The sequence below is a fragment of the Artibeus jamaicensis genome, unplaced genomic scaffold (genome assembly GCF_021234435.1).
Source record: "Artibeus jamaicensis isolate MK-2021 breed Jamaican fruit bat unplaced genomic scaffold, CSHL_Jam_final contig_490, whole genome shotgun sequence".
NCBI classification, from domain to species: Eukaryota; Metazoa; Chordata; class Mammalia; order Chiroptera; family Phyllostomidae; genus Artibeus; species Artibeus jamaicensis.
In genome coordinates this window covers 15024124-15046990 of record NW_026521861.1, presented here as the reverse complement: position 1 = coordinate 15046990, position 22867 = coordinate 15024124, and the positions used below count along the sequence as shown (strand labels likewise).

Below are 22867 nucleotides of genomic sequence, written 5' to 3'. Positions count from 1 at the left end.
GAAGGAAATACATACAATTCCAGGAAGCACAGAGTCCCAAACAAGATGGACACAAAGAAAACCACATCAAGACACATCATAATTAAAATGCCAAAGATTAAATATAAAGAGAGAATCTTAAAAGCACTAAGAAAAAAGTAGAAAGTTACCTACAAAGGAGTTCCCATAAGATTGTCAGCTGATTTCTCAAAAGAAACTTCACAGGCTAGAAGGGACTGGCAAGAAGTATTCAAAGTGATGAAAAGCAAGGACCTACAACCTACATTACTCTATCCAGCAAAGCTATCATTTAGAATGGAAGGGCAGATGAAGTGCTTCCCAGACAAGGTAAAGCTAAAGGAGTTCATCATCACATGAAATGTTCAAGGGAGTTACTTAAGAAAAAGAAGATCAAAACTTTGAACACTGAAACAATTGAATCTAAAAAACAAACTAAGCAAACCACCACCAGAACAGGAAGAGAATCATAGGTATGGAGATCATTTGAATTGTTACCAGTTGGAAGGGGAAGACCAAAGGAAAGGTACAGTAATTAAGTATAAATTGGTAAGTACGGGATAGACAAGTGGATGTTAAAAACAGTACAGGAAATGGAGTAGAAAAAGAACTTATATGTGTGATCCATGGACATGAACTAAGGGGGGGATGTCAGAGGGAATGGGGGGGATACTAGGCGGAGGGGGACAAAGGGGAAAAAACTGGGACAACGGTAATAGCATAACCAATAAAATATATTTTAAAAAATGACCAAGGCTCATTTTCTCATGAGCTGGGCCAGCAGAGACAGCACGAAGCCCAGAACATACTTGCAGACATGCCTGCTGTTTATCTTCACTGAAGCCAGTGAGAGGCCATTGTGATGCTGCCCCTCTCTTCAAAGTTTACAAATCACAAAAAACTCTGAGTCATATTATCACTTTATTTTCCTTTTTTAAAATGTAGCATTGAAGTCATCCAACATACAGATATTCCTATGGCTCCTTACACATTTTATTCTATCTAAAGTTAGGTATTTGAGCTGAGATGAAGAAAATCATCTCATCAAAACAGCAACATCTCTGGAAAATGGGTTTCATATTTATATGATGGGAAATCGACTCCTCATCTACCTCCCCCCAAAAACTCCGGTCCAGAGCTACAGGAAGACAGGTCACAGCCACGGCTAGCATGTGGTGCCCTCGCAGAGAGAGGCCCCGAAAAACAACAAGCAGTGTTGCCGAACTTCTGAAACAAGCAACTTCTTTATTGTACAGAGTAAGAATACTGAAGAGAAGCATCATTTTCCTCTTAGCCTTTTTACTGTTTTGCCTCCACCCAGGTTCCTGCACACCAAGCTGCTACGAAGAGGAAAAACCGACTGATTGCAAGTCCCCGAAGTGCATGCAACTTAGAATTCCCTAATGCACACAATCAGTTCCCAGTCTCTGAGCCTGCTTTTCACTGAGACTGTGGTGCTGCTGGGTCACCAGCGGTGTCTGTCGTGCTGCCGGGGTTTGGAGTGGCTGCCGCTTTGGCTTCTGGCTGCTGGGTTTCAGTTTTGGGATCTTCTCCGTTTCCGGCACTTTTCTTACTGTCGTCTGCCGCCATGGCACCCATGATTTCCTGCAGTGGCTGATGGCTTTCAAGGGAGCTGGGCTGGAGTTCATAAACCTGGACTTGACCTGGGACATCTATTGCTTTCTGTTCAAGTTTTTCCAGGATGGTCTGAACCTTCCTGACGCCATCTCTCCTGGCCTGACGGACATCAGCTCGTCCTTCAGGGTCTACCGAATCCAGGGCCAGCAGCTCTTTGGTCAAATACTCTTCTATCATCAGGTACTTTTTGTCTGTCTTCTTACCTTCAAAGTTGTCCACAGCCTGTTCCAGCCCCTGCACCCTCTCCAGGATGGCTTCCACTTTCAGCACACCGGGATGTTTCGGGGGTGCCTCAGCTTCTCCTGGCTTTTGGGGTGTGGCTTCTGCTGGGGCAGGGCTGGGGGCTGCCCTCTCTTCTGCAGCCACATTCTTGTGGGCCGGGGGGGCAGCAGAAGGGGCAGGGCTGGGAGAGGGGCTGGGGACCGGGGCAGAGGAAGCTTTCACTTCCACCTTCTCAGAGGCAGGTGGGGGCTTCTGGGAATCCACCTCCTTTCGGATCACTTGAATCGGGATGTGTCCAGGAAGGACATCTGGTCCAGCTGGGCCTGGTTTGCTCTCAGGCTGGGGACCAAGCGAAGATTCTCGATGGGTCATGGGCTGCTGAGAAGAGGCAAGGACACAAAGGTATTTTTAATAACTGGCTGAGAGTCACAGGATGATGTTTATAGCTAGTGCCGTGCTGACCAGAAAAACCAAGAAACGGCCTTTTTAAAAAAAGTTTAACAGTACAGAGATTTTCGAAGGCAGTCAGTCACAGCTGTCACCCAATAAAAATGTATTACTCGTGTGCGTGACCAAACCATCTGTCATGCTTCTGTCATTGAGTTGGTTTATTAGCCGTTTACCCAACCTCTCACCGAATTCTTAGTACAGTAACAAGAAAACCAAAATAATTTTCAAACATGTAAATACTAAAAACTCGTGCTGACTGCTGAGTTCGTTCAGCTCAGAGCAAGGTCCTGAGTGACTCAGACCCGCAGGTGGTGCAGCCTGGAGGGGTCACTGCCACCTGTCCCTCCCTCGCCCTGCGTGGACCGTCTCCGCGTTCAGGGTGTGACCTTCCCATCTCCTGTTTCAGAAAAGTTACAATTTTTTTTAAACCTATGACAGCCTAGCGGTTTCTGCCCAGACTGATAAGTTTTTCAAGAGCAAGCAAGGTGCCTAAAATAGTTACCCCGATGAGAACTCTGCTGGCACCGGTGCCGGACTAAGGCTGGGCTGCACGCCTCTGCACTAGCTTCTGGCTGCATGGGCTGGGCTTCTCTCTGATTTAATGGCACTGTAAGTCAGAGCCATATTTTTTTTTTAACGAGCTATGCTTAAAACCAGAATATCTTGACTCTTCCACATTTAGGTGAGTATCTAAACCCCCTTAAACATCTTACACACCATTTCATCAACCAGAAAGTAAGAATTGGACTACGTCATTCTAAAGTATTCCTAATCTAAAATGCCAAATTTCACTATAATGTTCAGTTAGCTCAAATCCGTACAAGTCTCCATCACTCACAGACAAGGCGAAGGGAAAGAGAAGGAGGGTTCAATACCATCTTACTGTTTATGAGAAACATCTGGGAAAGACAGGGGGCAACAAAGCTGTAGCTCTGCAAAGGGTACCTCTCGTCCAGAACTACTGAGCCCGAGTAAGGACCTGGTGGGCACTTCACTGTCTCAATGCCAGCGACCTCCTTTTCCACCAGATCTCCTCTGCCCACCCAGTCATCCTCCACTTGGCCCTTACCACTCATGAACCAGCCACATGCCCCTCACTTTGGGTTTTAAAACAACTGCCAGGTAAGAAGTGATTTTAGCAACACTTAAGAAGGGGCTGCCTCATGGCTATACTTTCAAAAGGGTCAAAGTCATGAAAGCAAAGAAAGGCTGCTGAGTAACTGTTTCAGACTGGGGCAGACTAAAGAGAAGCAATGTCTCAGCACGGTGCTCATGACCCTGGGTTAGATCTGGGACCTGGGGAAATGGCTACAGCGGACACTTGAACATGGACTGTGTGTCCGATGGCAATGGTGCAGGGATGTTCAATTTCCTGGTGCTGGTAAGTCTACTGGGGTTATGAATGAAGAGGCCTTTCACCTGGGAAAATATTTACTGAAGTAGTTGGGGTAAAGGGACATGACATCTACCACTGAATCTCAAACAACGGAAATACACAGTTAACGCAGAGAGATGACAAAGCACACACAGGAAAATGTTAACAGTAAACATGGGTGAGGAATATAACGGACTTTTTTGTGTGACTCTTAAAACCCCTCGGTGAGGCTGAAATTAATTTATAAACAAAAAGCAAAAGAAATCATAATAATAAGAGGAGGGTACTCTGTTACAGGGCTTGGACAGCGTCACTATTTGAGGTAAAAAGATACTCTGCGTTTGTTTATAGGGGGACTTCCTCCTAAAGACTGTGGCAGAGAAGTCCTTCGGCTGCACAAGACGCAGCCAGAGGGGGCCCAGAGCTGCTGACCACCCTGCTGCTGATGTACGAGCTGCTGAAGCTCCATGACCGCTTCCTCCAGGAACCCAGGCCCGCCCTGTCCACGGCAGGATGAACGGGCCTGGGCCTGGGGCTTTCACCGGACCGGAAGGTATTCCCACCCACTCAGACGGCCAACTCATCAGCCAGGCAATGTGGTCCTCCACTGCGGAGGAGGAGACAGGTGCAAAGTACAGTCCCTGCCGCCAAACTCAGAGCTGAGTGGAAGAGAAAAAATGCACAGTTCTGAAATGCACAGAGTGATCGCACGCTGAACTGTGAGGTGCCGTGAGAAAGGTGAGTGGGCTTCACAGGGGCAAGACTGGTTTGTCCCCTGCAGAACAGGGGGAACCTGGATTGTGAAGGCATTTCAGGGAGCAGGTTCAGCATGAGCAAAGACACGGAGATGGGAATGACAGAATGGGTTTGTAGAGTGGAGAAGGAGCATCAGTGAGGAAGGAGGCGAGCTGCTTAGAAGACCGGAGATGAGGCTGTGGCTGGGGTGGAGAGGGGGCTTGCAGGGCCCTAAAAAATGCACACTAAGCCACCTGGGCCCAGGCGTGTGTGATGCTGCATTCTGCCCAGCTGTTTCCCACCGTGGTGGCTGGAGCCGGCCCCTACTGCAGCTGCACTGAAAAATGAGCAAAGGCTGTTGAAAGTACTGAGTGTTTACAGCCAGCCCTGGTCCTGCACTTTTGTGGATGACCAGCTGTTTCCAGGAATTACTTTCCCCCAGAGTTATGTGTTTGTAACAACCTAGGGAGGGCTGACGGGGAACCCAGAGCCCTTGCACAGAGCTCCTTGCTCCTGAGTGGATGCTGCTGTAGTCAGTCTGGCGACACCAGCTCTCATACCTGAGGCCTGTCCACCACGGTGTGCACACGCTGGGGCAACGGGGAGTGCACTGGCGTGCCACTTCTGCCTGGAGAGCTCTCCCGGCTGGACGCACCCCGGACAGGCGACAGGAACGGGGATGCGGCCCGCATGGGCCGGGGCTCCCAGTCATCCCCCTGGATCTTGTGGAACACGGGCTGGTAGGCCTGGTACTCGCCCTGCTGAGCTGGGTAGTGGGTCTTCTGAGCTTGGTGGAAGGAGGGCTGGGCTGCCGGCCGGGTGACGTTCTGCTCGTGGATCACAGGAATGGGGATGTAGCCCCGGGGGAGCTGGTGGCTGCCCAGGCTGCTCCTGCTGGAGGAGGAGGGCAGGCTGGCGGAAGAGGAGGAGGACGAGCAGTCCGAGGCAGCTGGAGACTGGGATCGCTGCAAGACACAAGGGTAGAGGGGCGGCTCCATGAGGGACCTCTGCCTGGCACTCCGGCCATCTCTGTTACACGCCTAGTCAGGACAACAGGTTTACCAGGACCTCCACCTGCAAGCCTTTCTCTTTCCAAAGGGTAGTGTTAGGACTGGGAGCTCTGCAGTCCAGAGGCCCAGGTTCAAATTCTTCCCAGCTCACTAGCTTCCCGAGCCTCGTCTACAACACAGTAAAGGCTACCCTGTCAGGCTTCCTCCCTGGGCTGGCTTGACATTTAAATAACCTGTACGTGCCTCATCACAAGTGCCACAAACAAGAAGTGCTCAACACAGTGTGTCTGTTATTACATGTCACTTCACTTCATTTCCTTTGTCCTTAACCCTTTTCCTGCTAATCCACAGAGAACGCGGTGTTCCATGTGGCCCATGGTCGGCCAGGCCCTTTTTCCAGCTGGCTTCTAAGGGTCCTGCTAGCTCAAACATGCTAAGATTTTTCTGACTGATGTGTCATGTTTGACTTTTATCATAAAAACATTGTAAGTATAGGTATGCTTCTACAAAAATTGCCAAGAGCCTCCCAGTGTGCCACATTAACTGTAACCTTTTGCCCCCAAGATAACAGTAAAGCCATGCACGCTGCCGCATAGAGCTGGGGGAGGCGTCCCAGGCCCGGGTGCAGACAGGGAGGGAGAACTTCTGTGTCTGTGGACACCACGGGCCAGTCTGCAAACAGGAAAAACAAGAGGACTGACCACTCAGGTACCCTGCTCGGGTCCCCTGGCCCTCCAATCTCGGCTGAGAACTGGATTAAGAATTATTCTCTGACATTTGTGCACAAGTATTGCCTTTGGGTTTAAAACCCTATCACAAAACTGCTGCCTTCCTGACGCCTTATTTTGGGGTTCCATTTAAACTGTGGGACACTGCGAGGGCAGCTATGCTGTCTCGCTGTCACATCAACATAGCCCCAAGCAGTCAATGCCACTCCATGAATACCAAACTTAACAAACTAACGCATAGCACTTCTGTGTTGCTGAACCAGAAAGCCCAGTGAAAGAAGGAGCGTCAGATTAGGAGCCGGAATGCCAGGCTCTCATCCCAGCGACGGCGCTTCTCCTTCATGCATCTGGACCAGGCTCTTCACCCCTTCTGGGCTGCAATCCCCGAACTACAAAAATGAGCCATGATCCCTGCCCACCTGCAAAATGCACCAGTGAAACGCTGGTGGACAATGTGGGCTGTCAAGCTGTCTTTGCCGGGTGACCTCTGATGCTGCAGGCCGGGCCCAGATGCCCTGCATTTTGTCAGGTGCCAGGCCCAGGGTGCTGGCGGAGCCTGGGGACAGTCTCAGCAGCACGCCGGCTCCCAGGCTGCACCCACAGGCCCAAGAGCCAGGCCTCTCCTTACCTCAGGTCTGTGGGAGGCTGGGGGCTGGGCTGCCACAGCCGCCGCCACCTGTCCACTCTGTTTATCTGGCTGGGTGGGTTCCGCCACACCCGGCAGAGGTGACTGAGGCCTCTGAGCTGCCTCGGTGCGGAATCGCTGCGTCCCGGGCTGCGGAGAGGCAAAGACCGGGTGCGGCTGCCGGCCCTCGGTGCCTTCATGGAGGACAGGAATGGGAATGTAGCCTGGTCGGAGCTGGGGGTACACAGCATGGCCTTCCCTGGTGGGCAGTGGCCTGGGGCCCTCCCGGGAAGGGCCATTTGCAGAGGACGGAGTTTCCTAGAACGAAAAGGGAAACACAGATGGGTCAGAAACTGGGAAGGAAACACCTATGAAGAGGAAAAGGCCTGGTGCTGAGTGTTCCCACCTTCCAGAATGATCCTGGGCCCCGCAGCGATGGTCAGCACAGCTGAGCACTGGGAGCACCCTCGCCCATACCCCGGCCCCCCTACACACAGAGGCTGCTATCTGGCCGGCAGTTTCAGAAGTAGAGGCATCAAGGGAAATCAGACGGGCCGAGGTATCTGCTGAGCACAGAGGAGGCTCCATTTCCCACACCGGTAAGACGGGTTTCTTTCCTGGGTGACAACCAGGCAGCACGGTACCAGGCAGGACAGCCACTGACTGTCTCCCAAACCTTCAGGGACCCAGATCAAGAGGCACGAGGAGGATTCCAACTCAAAAAACCACAGCCGGCTTCTGTGCCTCCTCAAAGGTCCTCCCATCTAACAATCCAGAGGGGTGCTGGCCCCAAACACAGGCCTTTGCGGAGAAGGGGCAGCGGGGGGAGGCCGCCTCCTCTGGAACATTTTCAGAACTAGCTACAAAAAGGGAGATACAAAGGGACGAAACAGGAGCACAGGAAGAGAATAAAACCCGGGGATTAAATGTGCTGCATTTCTGATGCCCACAGAGCCCACCTGGCGAGGGGCCGCTAGGGTCCCTCCATGTCCCCTCATGAAGCCCTCCCTTCAGCGGCCTGACTATTTTGGGACCCTTGGGAAGGCCAAGTTCCAGATGTACCTCGGAGAGAGATCTTGTTTCAGATGACAAGGCTGGCTAGTCACTCACCGGGCACTGTCATTCTCACCAAGCACAGGCTGGGCAACCAAAGCCAGGGATCCCCCAGGCTCTCGGCCCCGACCGTCCCCTGAGCGTTAGCGGGTCCTTTCACCCAGGAGGCGGCTGTGGATTTGTGCCACTTCCACACCCAGGTGGATCAACGATTGAGAAGGGGTGATGCCTGCTTAAGGAGGCATCTCTCAACTGCAAACAGATGCCAAAGGCCAAGATTCTAGGAGCTTGCGGGACTTATAATTTGCACTGTGACAACTCGGTCGCCAGTGAAAGAAGCCGAGGGCCCATTTGTATTTTGGGTGACGGACCACTAGAATTTTGCCATGCTTCTCTATCTGTGCACGCCAGGCGCTGACCCTGGAGTTTAGCCCTTTCAAGCCCTTTGACTGCTCCGCCCCTGCTGCGCCCCTGACCAGAGGGCCTCTGGCACACAGGAGAGCCAAGGGTGTCGCTATGTCCTTGGGGACACCAACTAACAGGCACTCTCAGATTAGAAGACCCACGTGCTCAGGGAGGCTGCATTATTTTAGCTTGCTCAACTCTCAGGTCACCCAAGAGCAGGGAGTGGGTCCAGGCCTCACACTCAAAACCGAATTCCTGCCGGGAGACAGGCACCAAAAGGAGGCAGCAAGAAGCGCCAAGAAACCTTGTGCTACTTAGTGCTCACTCCTAACATGCTGCCTGGGGAATTTGTATCCCCTCACTGGGCACTCTTCCTCCAGGCTCAAACCAGGGCCTGGACAAGTTCTGGGGGGTTGGGGGGGGGGTCGTCTCCGCTGGCTGCCCCGGGGCACGGCTCCCTCCAGGCCACCATGAAAGCCTCAGGCCACCCGAACACCCCATGGAGCTGAGCAGTTAGCAAGCCCACGGACTGCCTCCTGGTGAACATCCTGCTACTGAGGTGCCTGCCTACCAAACTAGCAGGCACGATCCCTGCCAGCTAGGGGTTCACCCAAGACAGTTCAAGGTGGCATGAAACAAGTGGGAAGCCAAACCCACAGGCTTTTCCAGCCGGGACAGGACTCTCCTGGATAGGCTGCGAATTCATTCTGACCTCCATTAGTAATGGTTCTGGGGTAATTCTTGTCATCTCTGCGAGCCTACTCCCCTCACCCAGAAAGTGGAGCTAGTGACCCCCGCACCAGGACCGCTGTGAGGTTTCATGAGAGCAGCCAAGGGGGATGCCCAGAAAGCCGAAACACAGGTGCGCTTCCTCCTGAAACAGGCGTATTTATGCTACTCAGGCCCCAAAGTGTGGAGGGAAGCGCAGCTGCAGGAGAAGTTACCTGTGATGACTGGAGTCGGAACGGTGGCCATCCCGGAGGAGATGGTTAGGACAGGGGAGGGTCTAGAAAGAACCTTCTGAAGGAACAGAAAGGTACTCTATCTTTTTCTGGGTAGTGGTACGTGGGTGTGCACCTATGTATAAAGCTATCAAATCCTGAACTTCTCTGGGACCCCCCCCCAGTGCCCATTCCCTGCCACAGCCCACCCACACCATCGGTTTTCACAGATGTCGAGCCTCCCATCCCCCCATAGCCAGGGGTCGGCTGTGCCTCCAAGTCAGACCCTTCCAGGGCCCGCAAACCTCCCCGCAAAGGCACGGGAGCCAGCCTGCCAAGAGCAGTGCGTTTCTGCACCTCACCGAACACATTTTGTACTCAGTGCCAGAGAAAAGGGAAGGAAGCGGAGGGAAGGAGCCCCTCTGCCTGCCCAAGGGACTGTGACGGCAGACACTACTTACTTCCCGAGTCTCTGAAAAAGTGCCACCCTGAGGTCAGTGGAGGAAAGCGTGTGGTCACCGTAGGCAGGGGTGGGCGTGTCGGAGTCTCAGTGGGGAAGGGGACGATGGCCTTTGAAGGTAAGTGCTGAGCTGAAGAAGGATGGAGGCCCAGAGGGCTGAGCTGCAAGTGAGACCCTGTGTCCACTGTCCTGCGAGTTGTGGACAAGACACCGCAGCAAGGCGGGAGACATCGAGAGGAGAAGCCAGAACACATCAGGAAACAAGAGCACTCGAGGATGAGAGCAAGGCAGTGAGGGCAAAGCTGGGGACAAGAGCAGGAATGGAAGGGCGGCCCAGGAGGAAGAGGGAGGGAAGGGCCCAGACCTGAGTGCTGAGCCTGGGGCTGGCTGAACGTGGGGCTGTCTGCTGGCCCAGGGAGAGGCGGGAAGGTGCGGGCGGCCTGGGAGCTGCTTGTCCTGCAGTCCTGGGGCCGGCGCCCTTGGTTCTTTCCCTGGTTCTGGTGCATGAGTGCCCCGTTTGATAAAAAACCACGCCTCTGTTTGTGGGCCTCAAGTCTAAAAGGTGTAGCTCCCCTCCCGTTCTGGGGATGAGTAATTTAAGCGAAAAATGAGACGCCCACCTACAACAGGGTCTGTACCAGGAATGCAGACGCCACCTTGTTTCTACTCCATTGTTAGAGCCCAGGCAGCAGTAAGTGCTTCGGCTTCTGCCTAAAACAACCACCCAAAAGAGGGAATTAAATTGCCCTTTCTATCTTCCATGGTTTCTTCATCACTGTCCAGTAAAAAAAGATATACTTTTTTAATGAAAGAAGTTTTAAGAAACGACTAGGTGTCTCTTCAGTTTCATAAGAATTGGCCCTGGCTGGTGTGGCTCAGTGGATCGAGTGCCAGCCTGAGAACCACAGGGTCACCAGTTTGATTCCCAGTCAGGGCACATGCCTGGGTTGCAGGCCAGGTCCCCAGTTGGGGGCGTGTGAGAGGCAACTGATCAATGTATCTCTCACACACTGATGTTTCTCTCCCTATTTCTCCCCCCTTCCCCTCTCTCTAAAAGTAAATAAATAAATAAAATATTTTTTTAAAAAAAGAATTGTTCTCAAGTTCAAACAGAAGTTCTGAAAAGTTCAGAAGAAGCCTACTGGTTACACCAGAACCGTGCACAGAAGACTCACCATCTGCCTGCCCCCTTCTGATTTCAATGGGGACCTAAACCCCTCAGGGTTATTCTCTGTAATCATGGGATAGGGACCGGACACAATCACACGACAGGGACAGTGATCAAGCAGATGAGGGCTGATCCTGGTCACATCATGACCTGCCCGCAGTAAGGAGTAATGACGACATCACAGGAATTACTTTCCAGTGTAGCTCAGTCCACTACCCTCATCTCTGGTCAAAGACAAGGAACACACAAGGCACACGTGCAAACCCAATTCGGAACTAGCCAGCACCCTGACGTCACTGCTCACCTCACCACATTAACGTACAAAATAAATTGGTTAATTCTTCTTCACTTTTGCACACAGTAAAATCCTCTGAGGCATGCCCCAGAGAGAGCACCAAACAACTCCGTGAGACGGCCAGGATAAAAAGCAGGAAAAATTACCCCAGATGAGCCAAAATCTGCCCTACTGAGTACCACACATTATTATTAGAGAGGCCTGGGGTCAGGCCCTGAGCTTGGGGGAGCCCTTGGGTGTACACACACCTCGTCTGCTTATTAACCACACATCTAAACGTCACTACTTGTTTTCAAACGCAACACGGGTGCCGTGCACGGCACAGCGAGGAGACACGGAGGGGGACTGCGGTTGGTCCTAACCCCTGCTCGCCCCTAAATATTTGTGCTACGTAAGCAGCGCACATCTCCTGCCTGGACCTTAGTTTCCTCGGCTGTAAAACGAAGGGGATGTTCTGTAAAGCAGTGGTCCTCAGACTCCAGGGGGTTTGAGGAGCACCCAGGAAATGCAAAAACAAGGCAGATGCTAGGCGCAGCCCCAACGCAGTCTGACTCACCAGAAGTGCGGGACAGCCAGAGGGACTGGGCTGAGAAACACCGAAATCAGTGCGGTTCCTTTCAGCTCTGACGGGCTCTGCGGCCTCTGACTTCCAAGATCCCTTCGAGCTCTGAACATCTACTTAAAGCTCAAAAACCAGGAGTAGATGTCACAGAAATCTAAAGAGGACCCTCCTAACTGCCTGAACTCCAGGGGCCCCTACCCAATGAAGAAGGGGAAGCTGCTCACGCCCCCTCCCCGAGAAGGGCTCCTGCCTCAGAATCAAGGCAGGAATGACTGTTCTTGGGTACCTGGGAGGAGTGTGCTGACATGTCGCACACGCATGGCCTTAGCTGCTTTGGGGACAGCCTCAACTCATCCGCCATTGGTTCCCTGCATGCACAAAGAGTAAGGCCCTGAACCCTAAAAAATGGCCTCACTAAAAGCCCCCAACCTCAGCTCCACAGTATACACACCTCGGCTCCCTTCAGTGTGGTGGAAACGGAGGCTATAGTCACAAGGGAACTCTGGGGGCTGCCCGGGAGCTGGCCAGGGGCTCTGGAGTCTGAAGTAGGGCACTGACTCTAATAACTGGGTTTTTAGGCCTGAAGAGCCTTCACACCGGTCAGGTATTGACTTTTACTAATGACACTTCAAAACTCCCACAATGAAGAGAAAAAGATGGAGGGAAAACAAGAATCCTGGAACTCCCCACGTATCCAGGACCAAGATCAAAATTACGTGGTTGGCTCACCGCTCCCCAGCAGGAAATCAACCATAAGGCAAGCTTCTTTCCAAAGCACAAACAGAGAGCTGAACTTCAACAGCCTACCGAAACTCTCCGTGTCCTTGCCCATTTGATACATAAACAGACGTTTATATGCCCACAGCCAAACTCAGAATTCCTTCAGTTCCCACTGGACTGTGATCAAGGGTCTCTCCCACGGGCCAGCCCTGTTCTGGGCACATCGCGGGCAAAGTCTGAATAATAAGCAAAGGCCACACCTGCCGAAGTCCACTTACAGCATGCCTGCTAAGACACGAGTCTGTGCTGACCACAAACTCCATAAGCAATCCTTGCACGGTGGACGGCAGCATTTAGCTGGTACGTGTTATTAAAATACCTGCATCTCTTCCCAGGACTCATGAGATGGATGTCCCTGAGAGTTTCTACTGGCAACTCATTGCCACGCAACTCAACATTGCTGCCCCTCACAGCTGTGAGCCCGGGACAACCCAGCATGAGCCCGGGTCTTTCAGTCATCACCTTGGGCTCTAACCCCGCCCTGCTGCTGGTCACCAGCCGTGTGCCCTCAGACAGGACTGCTTACTGTTAAAGACTCAGTTTCCCCAGCTGTAAAAATCCCCACAACCACCAGGGATTTTCACAAGAGTTAAATGAGATAAGGCACAAGGAAGCCTTTGTAAACTCCATCCAGGCTGTTCCATGCCCTACACAATCATGTTTCTCCATTCCATAGTTACTGATGGACCCAGCTTTGCTGAGCAACAACTGGCTGGATCTGTTGTTTGCAGAGCCTAATCCCTCAGTGGTCTCATCAAGTTGGTAATGAGCCTGTTAAGAGTTCAGAGCCCCTACCGCTGAGTCTTAAGAGCACGGATGAGCAAGGACGTCATCTTCTCTGCTGAGAACTGTATCTAAAGTTTCACAACCTGGAAGCAAACAAAGCCAAAAACAACTCTAGGCGCAGGAGTCCTAAACTCCCCTCTCCTTCCAACAGGTCCCGGCCAGCTGCCCTGAACGAGTCTACGCTGGGGACAAAGTCATGGCTGGGAATCTGCACCCAACTTGCAGTGACCGTGGTTCATTACACACATGCCCAAGACCCAGCCAAGCCAGGATGGGGTGCAGGAGGATCTGCCTGGGAGCAGGTTGGCTGGTGTCCCCCAAACTCCTCAGTGCATCCCCCACCAGGGTAGTAATTTCCAGGCCAGGCACAAGCACCAATAGCTGCGTGTTCCTCTGCTGGAGGGAGTGCTTAGGGCTCAGAGTCGGTACCCAGCTTCCCCAGCCCCCACCCCCTGGAGTCTTCCTCCAGGGTTCGGTGTGTATGTGGCCCAAGGTCACACAGGAAGTTACTGCAGAACTAGGCCAAGAACTCTGGTCAGGAAACTCCCAGCTCCTACACTCATGGCTACAAGGAAATTAAAAACTACCGACCTCTTCAGAAAGCAAAAAGGGTTGGAGCACCTTCTTTAATCATCGAAAGCCAGAATCAGAGATGGAAAAGTACCTGAAATTTCCATTCCAGGAAGCACCCTGTCTAAAGTTAGATGAAGCGACCCCCTCCTGGTACATTTCCATGGACTTCTAGAGCACTTCTCTCATTCTGGCCAATCGACTGGCCCTTCCACCTGCTAGGAGCCAGCCATGCAAGTGTCTGTTGGTATCAGGGCACAGGGCTTCACTAGACACGCGTTTTCTATAAAACACAGTTTCCCGAAAGAAAAAACTCATAATTCGTCAACCCTGGCTCAGAGAACCCCTCTGACTGATGGTGGCAGCCTTGGGGGAATTCCTAGGGGGACTCTCCTCCCCCCGCAAGCAGCTGCTCAAAGCATTCCTCCCCAACAGCCACCCTCCCCCAAAATGGCAGTGACAATTCGAGAACCCCTCCTTCTCCTTCTGCACCATTTCTGCTCCTTAGAGCCGGGTCCAGAACAGCTGTGCAGATGGCCAGGGCCAGGTCACTGCAACTCAGTTTCTCTCCCAGTACCAACTGGGCACCTGGTTCCTGCCTGGCTAGTCCTTAGGCCAGTGCAGAGATGGGCGGGGTGAGGGGTGGGGAGAAGGGGTGGTCAGGAAGGAGTCCACAGGCGGATGGAGCTGTGGCTGCAGGTCTGGCTGTGGCTCCAGAAAGCCTGAACGGGCTGGGGCTGGAGACGGAATGTGTGACCCCCCATGCTGCATCCTTGCATTACTGCCCAGCTATGCCCTACCCTCACGAGGGGCCCAGGAACATTCCAGGAAGGGTGCTGAGGATGCCTGGACACTGGTTGAGGGATAGTTAAAGTGACGCAAGAGGGATAATCAGCACCTTTCATGTGCCAGCCCCCATGATCCTCACACAGCCTGGGGGGTGGGTACTACTAGATGCCCGTTTCACAGAAGGGGAGACTGAGGCTCTAGGAGGGAGAGTGGTTTATCAAAGATAATCGGAACCTGATGCCAAGGCCAGGATGTGTTAACCTTTACACTGCTCCTGCCGCACCCATATGCGTTTTGTGGCTGATGTCTTCAGAGCCTTCATCCTCTCAGCACAAAATGCAGGAAGAGAAAAAGCCCTTCATTTTGCCCAGCCAAGCCGGGCTGAGGCTCAGACCTGGAACATTCAGTTCAAGTGCACTCTGGGTCAGGGAGCCAGCGCTGGTGCTGAGTCACCGCCTGGCTGAGGCAAGGCAGAGAGGGTGTGGGCACCCGGCTCGCTTCTGAGTCCCCACGGTTCCAACCGGGCAGCAGAGCCGGCCTTGCTCTGACACTCAGGCCCCGCAGGACCAATCTGTATGGTCCAAAAAAGGAAGTGGCTGCCTTCTCTCCGGCGTGCGCACGGGCTTCTGGTCACTCAGTATCCAAGAAGAATCTAAAATAACTGGGGAAAAACTACCGTTCCACTTGATGAACACCGAGGAAGTTATCTCAAAATGGGAAATGTTTGTTCTTCAGCACGATGCTAAGGAATTCGCAGGGGACAGGCTCACCTCCATCACCAGGGCCACCGCTCCGTGGTGAGAGCTCTCGGGTCAGGCTCCTGATACAGGTGGGCAGTGAGCAGTCTGCAGTCCTGGGCTTTTCTGAACTGACAGTGAGTACGCAGCTCACTGTGCAGTGTCTGACCTTACTGACAGCCACAAGGGAAAATTACACACACAAAAAAACCCTCCTGCCACAGTGCCAAGAGGCGCTCTGTGCAGCTGTGGCTGCTGTCTGCCACCAGCCTCTCTAGCAGGCCTGCTCCAAGATGCTGTGTCATTGGTGGGGACAAAAAAAGACTTTCTCCAGACGGATAAGAATGAATCCAGGGAAGTGATACGAAAGTCCGCTGTCTACAGAGAAAAGGCCATTCAGAGATGAGATGAAAGGGACTCCGCTCTTTGGGGGCATCTGGAAGCCCAGGAGAACACTGCAGTGCGGGGGAGCCAACAGACGTCTTCCCGAGACGCCCGCACAGTCCACGCTTCTGCAAGGGCCTCTTTCCTCTAAGCAGCCCGCCCACTCCGGGCCCAGGCCCCTCTTTCACTCTTCTCCACGTAGGATCCCTGCATTTTTACCAAGTCTGCAGACTCCGCCAGGCACTGACAGGCAGAGAAAGGACACAGACGCACACTCTGGCTCTGGAACTATCCCCCCACAGGGACGTGGCCCAAAGGCGAAGCAGCAAGTGCCACCTTTTGGAGGAAAGATTCAAATTAAAGTAATGAGGGGTCCAGCGCAGAGACCGCTTGCCTCCTAACCTGAGAGATGCAGGAAATGCGTCGTGGGGAATGGCGCCGAAGGGGGCATAGTGTCCTCTACATGGCACTCACACAGTGACTTACAGAGAGTGGGCACTCAGGAAACTTTGAATGGGATGAATGAGGGGACGAAGACTTGGGCCCATCTCCTAAGCTCTGACCCAGGCTCAGGAAACAAGCCCACGTTTCTCATCCGCTGAACAGAGGTGCGCTCGGGCTGCTTATCCGTGGGGCCTCGCCTGTCGAGCTCTGGGTGTGAAGGGGTTCCAGGAAGGCACGCCAGGGGCAAATCTGTCTGTCACCCCCTGCTGGCTGCAGCCGGGTGGGAGTCGGTCCCTGGCCACAACAGCCTTTCTGTTTTGTCACAGCTGACAGGCCTCAGGCCAAGCACACCACCTCTCCAAGTCTGCTTTCTCATGGAGATGACGCACCTGAATGTTCCCACCCTAGAGAGCTGCTTTGAGGATTTAAAGACATAAGGTTTGAAAAAGCACCACAAGTGTCTGGCACATATGTGTAAATACGTTGACAGACAAAAAATATATATATATATCGGGTTCATTTCTTCCTGAAGAAACTCTCTGCTTAAGCTTTTGCAAACTGCCTGGCTTCCTGAAGAGCTGCCAAGCCCCTGCCCCCAAGAAATCTCCACCAGAGCATGTGCAGACTTAATAACCCTAGACATCTCGCACAATTGCACAATGCCCAGGGAGGGGTAGAGATAAACTGCCACATCTGCCCAAGCAGGGCATTTGGAGCTGAGCTTCAGAAGCCCAGCTGTAAGTTTGCAAGCTGAGGCAGAGGACAGTCCCAGGGTGCAGACCTAACTCAGGGGCAACGGAGACCAGGAAGGGCTAGAGAGTTCCTGGCAGGTAGGACGGAGGCTTCTTCTGGTCTCACCAGCACTACAGGGTCCTCAGAGGTTCCCAACAAGCAAGACCTTTGTCTTCTGCTCCCAGCTTTTTCTCTGTCAGGTGTCTTAAATACTTAAAAGCAACATTAAACTGGCAAAAATGTGAAGAAAGAGTAGGTTTGGACTGTGCGTGGTTTCCTATTTGTGATGATAAACATCAGATCATTTTAAACCATCAGTAGGGAATGATAAACGCTTAAGTGTGGTTTATACAAGGCAACCGTGTGTCATTCTAGAAAGGAGGGCAGGGTCAAGACTCATGGGTGGTACGAAGCTTTCTGACTCACAACCAGCCCCAACAGTGGCAAGCCGCTCAGCATTCCGGACCCTGGCTACTGTTAAGCACCTCCAGCTGCTGTGTGCCGCCTCTGCCTGTGTGAAGGGCACATCTACTTGAGGGAACAGGGGACGGATTATGTTCAGTCCTTGCATTAACCCGACACGGACTGTTCCCTAGAGGGGAAAAAGAAGGCCTGGATGAGCTGGACTTCTAAGGCATCTAGCCATGCTCTTTATCCACTGTACCGCCCCCGAAAAAACCCAACAAGTCACTGTTCGTCAGACACAAAGGAATTTGCTTCATGGTAACTCAACGTGCTGGACATGCAAAGGAGAGAACAGCCACTCCTTTCCTGACTGCTCTGACCCTTCCAAGAAGCACAAGAGCTGGCAATCGATCCTCAAAGAGCAAAATGATCTCATCTTCAAGAAAAACCAGGAGGCTCTGCTGAACCTGAAGCAGAATAATTGGGTGTCTCTACTGTAATCAGAGCTCAGACCATTTCCAATTCCCTCTGAAAGGATGTTTCCACCTTTCTCTCACAGGACCCGGGTATACTCTGTCGAATTATTACGGTGAGCTTCTGCTGGGAGGGCAAGACAGGAAAGGAACACTGGCTCGCCTCTTCCTGTGGTGCAGGAGGGTCCGGGGACCTGCCACCATGCCAGGCTCCAGCCCTCCCCACCCCACCCCCCGTATTCACACTCCCAGAAGCCAGGTACTGGGGAGTTTCACCAAGGAAACTGGAAGCTCCGACAAAGCCTCTGCAGGTCGGATGGTAAGCAGGTGTCCCGTGAGGGACTGCAGGGCCTACACGTGGGTGTACTGTACTCTAAGTCATGATCTGCCACCCTTCTCCCCCACCAATGAGACCACTGACACTCAATGCCTCCAAATGCCAATCTAGCAGATTCAAGAATCATCAGGGAGGGTTTGTTTTTTTTTTAGTTACAGATTTCTGGACCCTCCCCTGAGCGATTCGGATTCAATATGGGGAGTGGACGGAGGTGGGCAGGGGTAGAGGGTGACAAAGCTGGCGGTCTGTGTTCTTAAAAGGCTTCCTCAGAGACTGCCACGCCTGGAGTCCATGCTGGTGACCTCTAAGATCTGGAGAGCTAGAAAAACCCTGCTCCTGGAGAGAGGAAGTTCCCAGGGGGAGGGACGGTTTGCGAGGTAGCAGTACAGTGACCTACCCCAAGGTGGCTGGCTTCTGTTTATTCAGTGAGGAGTGCCCAGAAGAGGGGCTCTGCAAGGGAACTGTGCATCTCCTGCCTCCAAAGCGAACACCAGCCTCTCTGTCAGGGAAGGGGCCTGGGCTGGTAGGAACTTGCCAGGAGATTAGTGGGAAGCCCGTGTGTGCAGAAAATCGACACCCGGGAAGACTACAAGCCAGGAGGTTCACTCAGAGTGGAGCTGGATAAAGCCCAAGGTCTTTGCCTCCAGCAGGCCTGCCTCTGCGCTGAAGGGCAAGATACTTGCTTTCACTTGCCCCTCCCCGGCCCCCCCCAACATAAAAATGGAGATAGAGTCATGCTGACCACCTCAGGGGAATGTGGGAGGACCCACCATAAGAAGACTGAGTATACTGTACTGAGTATACTGTACAAATGAAAGCCACTCCTGTAGCAACACGATTAAACCGTAAACACACGGAAGCTGTCTTCCCCCAAAGAGGGCTTTCTCTGTTGTTCCTGCTCAATGAATAGCTCTTTATTGATTGACAGCATCCCCTTTGAAGATAAGGATGCTTGGAGGTTCCTCTTAGCTCAGGTCCTCCCAAACAGCCCTTTGTTTTGTGCCAGGGCCTCTTCTCATTATGCATTAGGAAACCAGCTTCTAATATAAAGTATTACTGAAGTAATACTCACTGTATTTAGTATGGAGAAGGATGTAATTCATAGAAGTGAAACTGAATTAGTCACCCCATATTCTGCTTATATCAAAGCACAGGTTTGAAAGCAATGAAGCCCAAAGAGCTAATGAACCGAACATTAGCTTCTGCCTTATGTGTTGGTGCCATACTAACGAATCTCAGATAATGAATTTGGTAACAAGAACTCTTTTCTTGAGTGATCACAACCAGCCACCAGCATCCAAGTAATCACAGCACAGAAATCAGCCACCCAATACTTGGTGGCCAGGACGACACAAAAAAAATAATCGAGTATTCCAGCCCACATACTTCACAGATTCATAAAACTTCAAAATGCTTCCACCTTCACCTTAACAGATATACTGCCTCTTAGGACTTTCGGGTGCGGTTCTCTCTCTCCTCGTAGTACTTACTAGCCGAGTGACCTCTGGAAACACACTTCAACTCCCAGAGTTTGTCCGTGTGATGAAGAGGCTGAGCTACAAAGTTCCCAAAGGGCCTTCCAATCTACAATTCTGATCTGAATTTTCAAATAAACTTTTCCAGCATCAGATTTCTGATTTAGTTGCTCTTGTTTTCTATTTGTTTTGAGAATAAGAGTAATTCAACTTGTTTTTTTTCTACCTTTATGAAACCACAACCTAACCTACCCACTCACTGGATGGGCACCCAGAGTCTCAACTTGCTGGGTGAGTTTTGTATTGAAAACAAAGGGCTGGCAATCTGCACCGGCTACCACACTCCCAGTGGATACGTTCAAACTTGACCTTCACTCACAACAAAAGGTGCCAGCAGCTTCTGACCGTCCCTGACTCTATAGGAAGGAAGCCTCAAAATGATTGTGTTTTTTTTCCTTCTTAACCACACTAAAGATCTACATCCACACAGACTGCGGTAGCAGGGCTGGCTCGAGACAAGCATTAGTCTCACCCAATAATGGACTGAACAGACACACACAAATGTGTAATTATGTCTCTTGTACTAATTACAGCTGCTTGCACAATTTTCAGAAATAAATATATAATTAATTTCTTATAAATATAAGTGGCCGAATGTTCAATGTTTCATGATCTGGCACCAGAGTTATATCAATAGTTTAAAGAAAAAAGTTCAAAAAATGAAGGTGGATAATATAAATCTATCTTCTAAAATAATAACATTTAATTTTTGTGAATTTTTATGTCTTCAAAAATAACTTACTAGTTCTTTATGGCTTTTATTTTTAAATTGATTTGAGAGAGAGGAAGGGAGAGATTGATTTGTTGTTCTGTTTATTTATGGATTCATTAGTTGCTTCTTGTATGTGTCCTGACCTGGGATCGAACCCGGCAACCTTGGCATATGAGGATGGCGCCCTAACCAACTGAGCTACCCAGCCAGGGCCTCTTTCCCGCTTTTATTTTCATTTTGCCTAGAAAACATGAACAGCTACCCTCTAAGTATACTTCCTTTTGAAAAATTCAAATTTATACAAAATTGCAATACTTGTACAATTAGTTGTAATTTTTAAAATCAGTGGACTCACTTCACGTTTTTATTTTCAAATTTCCTGCTCCTAAAGGTTAAGTATATATCCTTACATATATGTAAATGAAGCATACTTCTGTATTCACAAAAGTGAATAACTACTCAGTTATTTGTGTATTAAGAACAAGTCCTAGACCCTTTAATACCTTTAACAAGGAACGGAATGCATGCCATTTAAAATTTTTTCTCCTTCTCGCCAGTGTGAGGCAGTGTGGTCAGGCAATGGCCAACCATAGGCACTCTCACATCTACAGTTCAGAAACCGCCTGGAAAAAGGGAATCTTGTTTTTAACAAGTCATGCTAGAAGGGATTACCACGGGAAACAGCTTCAAACAATACAATTTTAATTCCAAATGTAAAATGGAAAGAAAAAAAAAAGAACGCATTTACGTAAGTCTCCTGAGTCACTCTGCCTGAGACAGGATAGTAAAGTCTAGATACGTCTCAACCGAGTTGCGGAACGGTGGGAAGTGAAACGCCTGGGACCACCGCCCAAGTTACCAATGCCCCCCTGGCGCCGGCCGAAGAGTGCTCAGCGGAATGAAACCAGGATCTCCCTTTGGAAAGCCCGGCTACGACAGGGTCTGGCCCGGGCCTCGGGTGCTGACCAGGCCGCTGTCCCTCGAGCAGCCCAGGCCAGCTCCAGCCACCCAGCCCTCTGCCCTTCGAATCGGGCTGGTGTATGGGACCTGGTGCCACCGCACGGGTCACACCTCCCGGGTTGACCCCCCAGAAACCCCCTGCGGCCCCGGGAGGGGGCTTGTAAGGGCGCAACAGGCCGACCTCCGGGAGCTGACGCCGCCCGGAGGTCCATGTGTCCCAGGTGGCCTTCGCCGACCTCCGGGGCTGGGGCGCGGGGTGCTGCGGGCACCCGGCGCCTCGTGTCCCCGCATTCTGGCCCAGTCCAGCCGCCACCCCTCCCCATACCCTACCCCGCCGCTCGCCGTCGAGAGGGGGGCCTGGCTCACCTTAGGGCCCTCAGGGGGCACGCGAGGGTCGTTCCAGGTCGTGGTGCGGCTGTTGTGATCCACGAAGAACGGCCAGCCGGTTTGCGGGTCGATCTTGATCTCCCAGCCGGGGGGCAGGGGGTCGCGGTCGCCGGCGCCGTTGCCGGACGCCGTCTGCACCATCGGCGAGTGGGTGGCAGCGCTCATGCTGGCTCGGGGTCGGCCGGGAGGGGAGGCCGGCGGGGCGCGGTGTCGCGGGGTGCCGGGTCACGGGATGCGGGGCCTCAAGGCGCCGAGTCGCTCGCGGGCCGCGGCCGGAGCAAGAGCCGTGCGCGCCGCCGACGTGTCCGGGAAGCCGGCGCCGGGCACCTTTATGAATTAAAGGAGGGGGTGACGTGGCCCGAGAGGGGTGGAAGTGTCTGGAAATAGCCTCCTCGCTGCCAAAGGGGAAAGGAGGAGATAAAGGGAGGTAGCAACTGGCCGGCTAGAAACTTCTGGTCCCATCCAGAGAAGTTGGCGGCGCCGCGGGTTGGAAACGGAGCTCCGCCCTGAGTCATCGGCTATAATCGTGGCCCGGCGGGGCGGGGCCTGGGCGCGCGCCCCTCCTCCCGCGGCGCCGCGGAGAAGGTGGGGGTGGGGGGCCGGGGAGCACCCGCGAGATCCGCCGGGGGCCGCGGGCGTGGTCTGCGTGTCCCAGGCCGTTTCGGTTTTCAGGTTCCGTCCGTTTTCTTGGAGCCGCGCGGGTATGCCCGGGACTGGAGTCCGCGCGCCGAGTGCCTGCTGTGGCTCTTTCGTGTAAAAACAAACTCGTTTTTATCCTTTAAAGACGCTGGTGTTAAACTAGTTTCGCCCAGCCCTTACCCTCTCCGCTCCCTGTTATACTGATTCTCGGAGTACTGGCGTCTCTCGATTACGTTTTAAGCACTTTGTGTTTTTTTTTTTTTCGAAGGGCTCTGGAATGTTGATCTGACACTAAAGAACACAGGGAGAAAATGGAAGGGCGAATGGAAATTCACCTGCCTTCCTTTTGAAACCTAAAGAGAATGAAAGATTGCATCAGCGCGTGGTTTTGTCCTCCCGAACCTGGTGTCTCAAATATAGAAACTATCATTGCAGCACACGACTGTAAGGGTTTTACATTCTTTTGGTCATTTTTATGGCAGAGGTTGGTTCTTGCTACCTTAAATCTTGACCTCCATTTGGGAAGCAAGGAC

At 52.2% G+C, this 22867-nt stretch overlaps 1 protein-coding gene across 3 annotated transcripts; it reads right to left on the bottom strand.

Annotated features, from left to right (window-relative positions):
• Positions 1-905: 905 nt before the first annotated feature.
• On the bottom strand, positions 906-22222 carry BAG3 (BAG cochaperone 3). 3 transcript variants are annotated; one of them, XM_037164840.2, is made up of 4 exons: positions 21675-22222; positions 6784-7098; positions 4978-5382; positions 906-2232 (listed from the first exon to the last, which is right to left on the bottom strand). In XM_037164840.2, exons 1-4 carry the CDS (start codon positions 21858-21860, stop codon positions 1438-1440), a joined length of 1701 nt encoding a protein of 566 aa, XP_037020735.2. In that variant the 5' UTR covers positions 21861-22222; the 3' UTR covers positions 906-1437. The 3 variants fall into 3 exon arrangements, with proteins under 3 accessions (XP_037020735.2, XP_037020734.2, XP_053524463.1); XM_037164839.2 differs by having other exon boundaries at positions 906-2235; positions 21675-22221; XM_053668488.1 differs by lacking the exon at positions 21675-22222 and adding an exon at positions 7740-7793 and having other exon boundaries at positions 906-2235.
• Positions 22223-22867: the final 645 nt, after the last annotated feature.

What these genes read in the sequence shown, in the direction of transcription:
- BAG3 (XM_037164839.2), bottom strand. Translation starts at nt 21,860, where the DNA reads ATGAGCGCTGCCACCCACTCGCCGATGGTGCAGACGGCGTCCGGCAAC. An exon ending in TGCCCCCTGAGGGCCCTAAG is followed by an intron (nt 7,099 to 21,674) that starts GTGAGCCAGGCC and finishes TTTTCGTTCTAG; the next exon opens with GAAACTCCGTCCTCTGCAAA. An exon ending in CCGTGGTGGACAGGCCTCAG is followed by an intron (nt 2,236 to 4,977) that starts GTATGAGAGCTG and finishes GCCTCTTCTCAG; the next exon opens with CAGCCCATGACCCATCGAGA.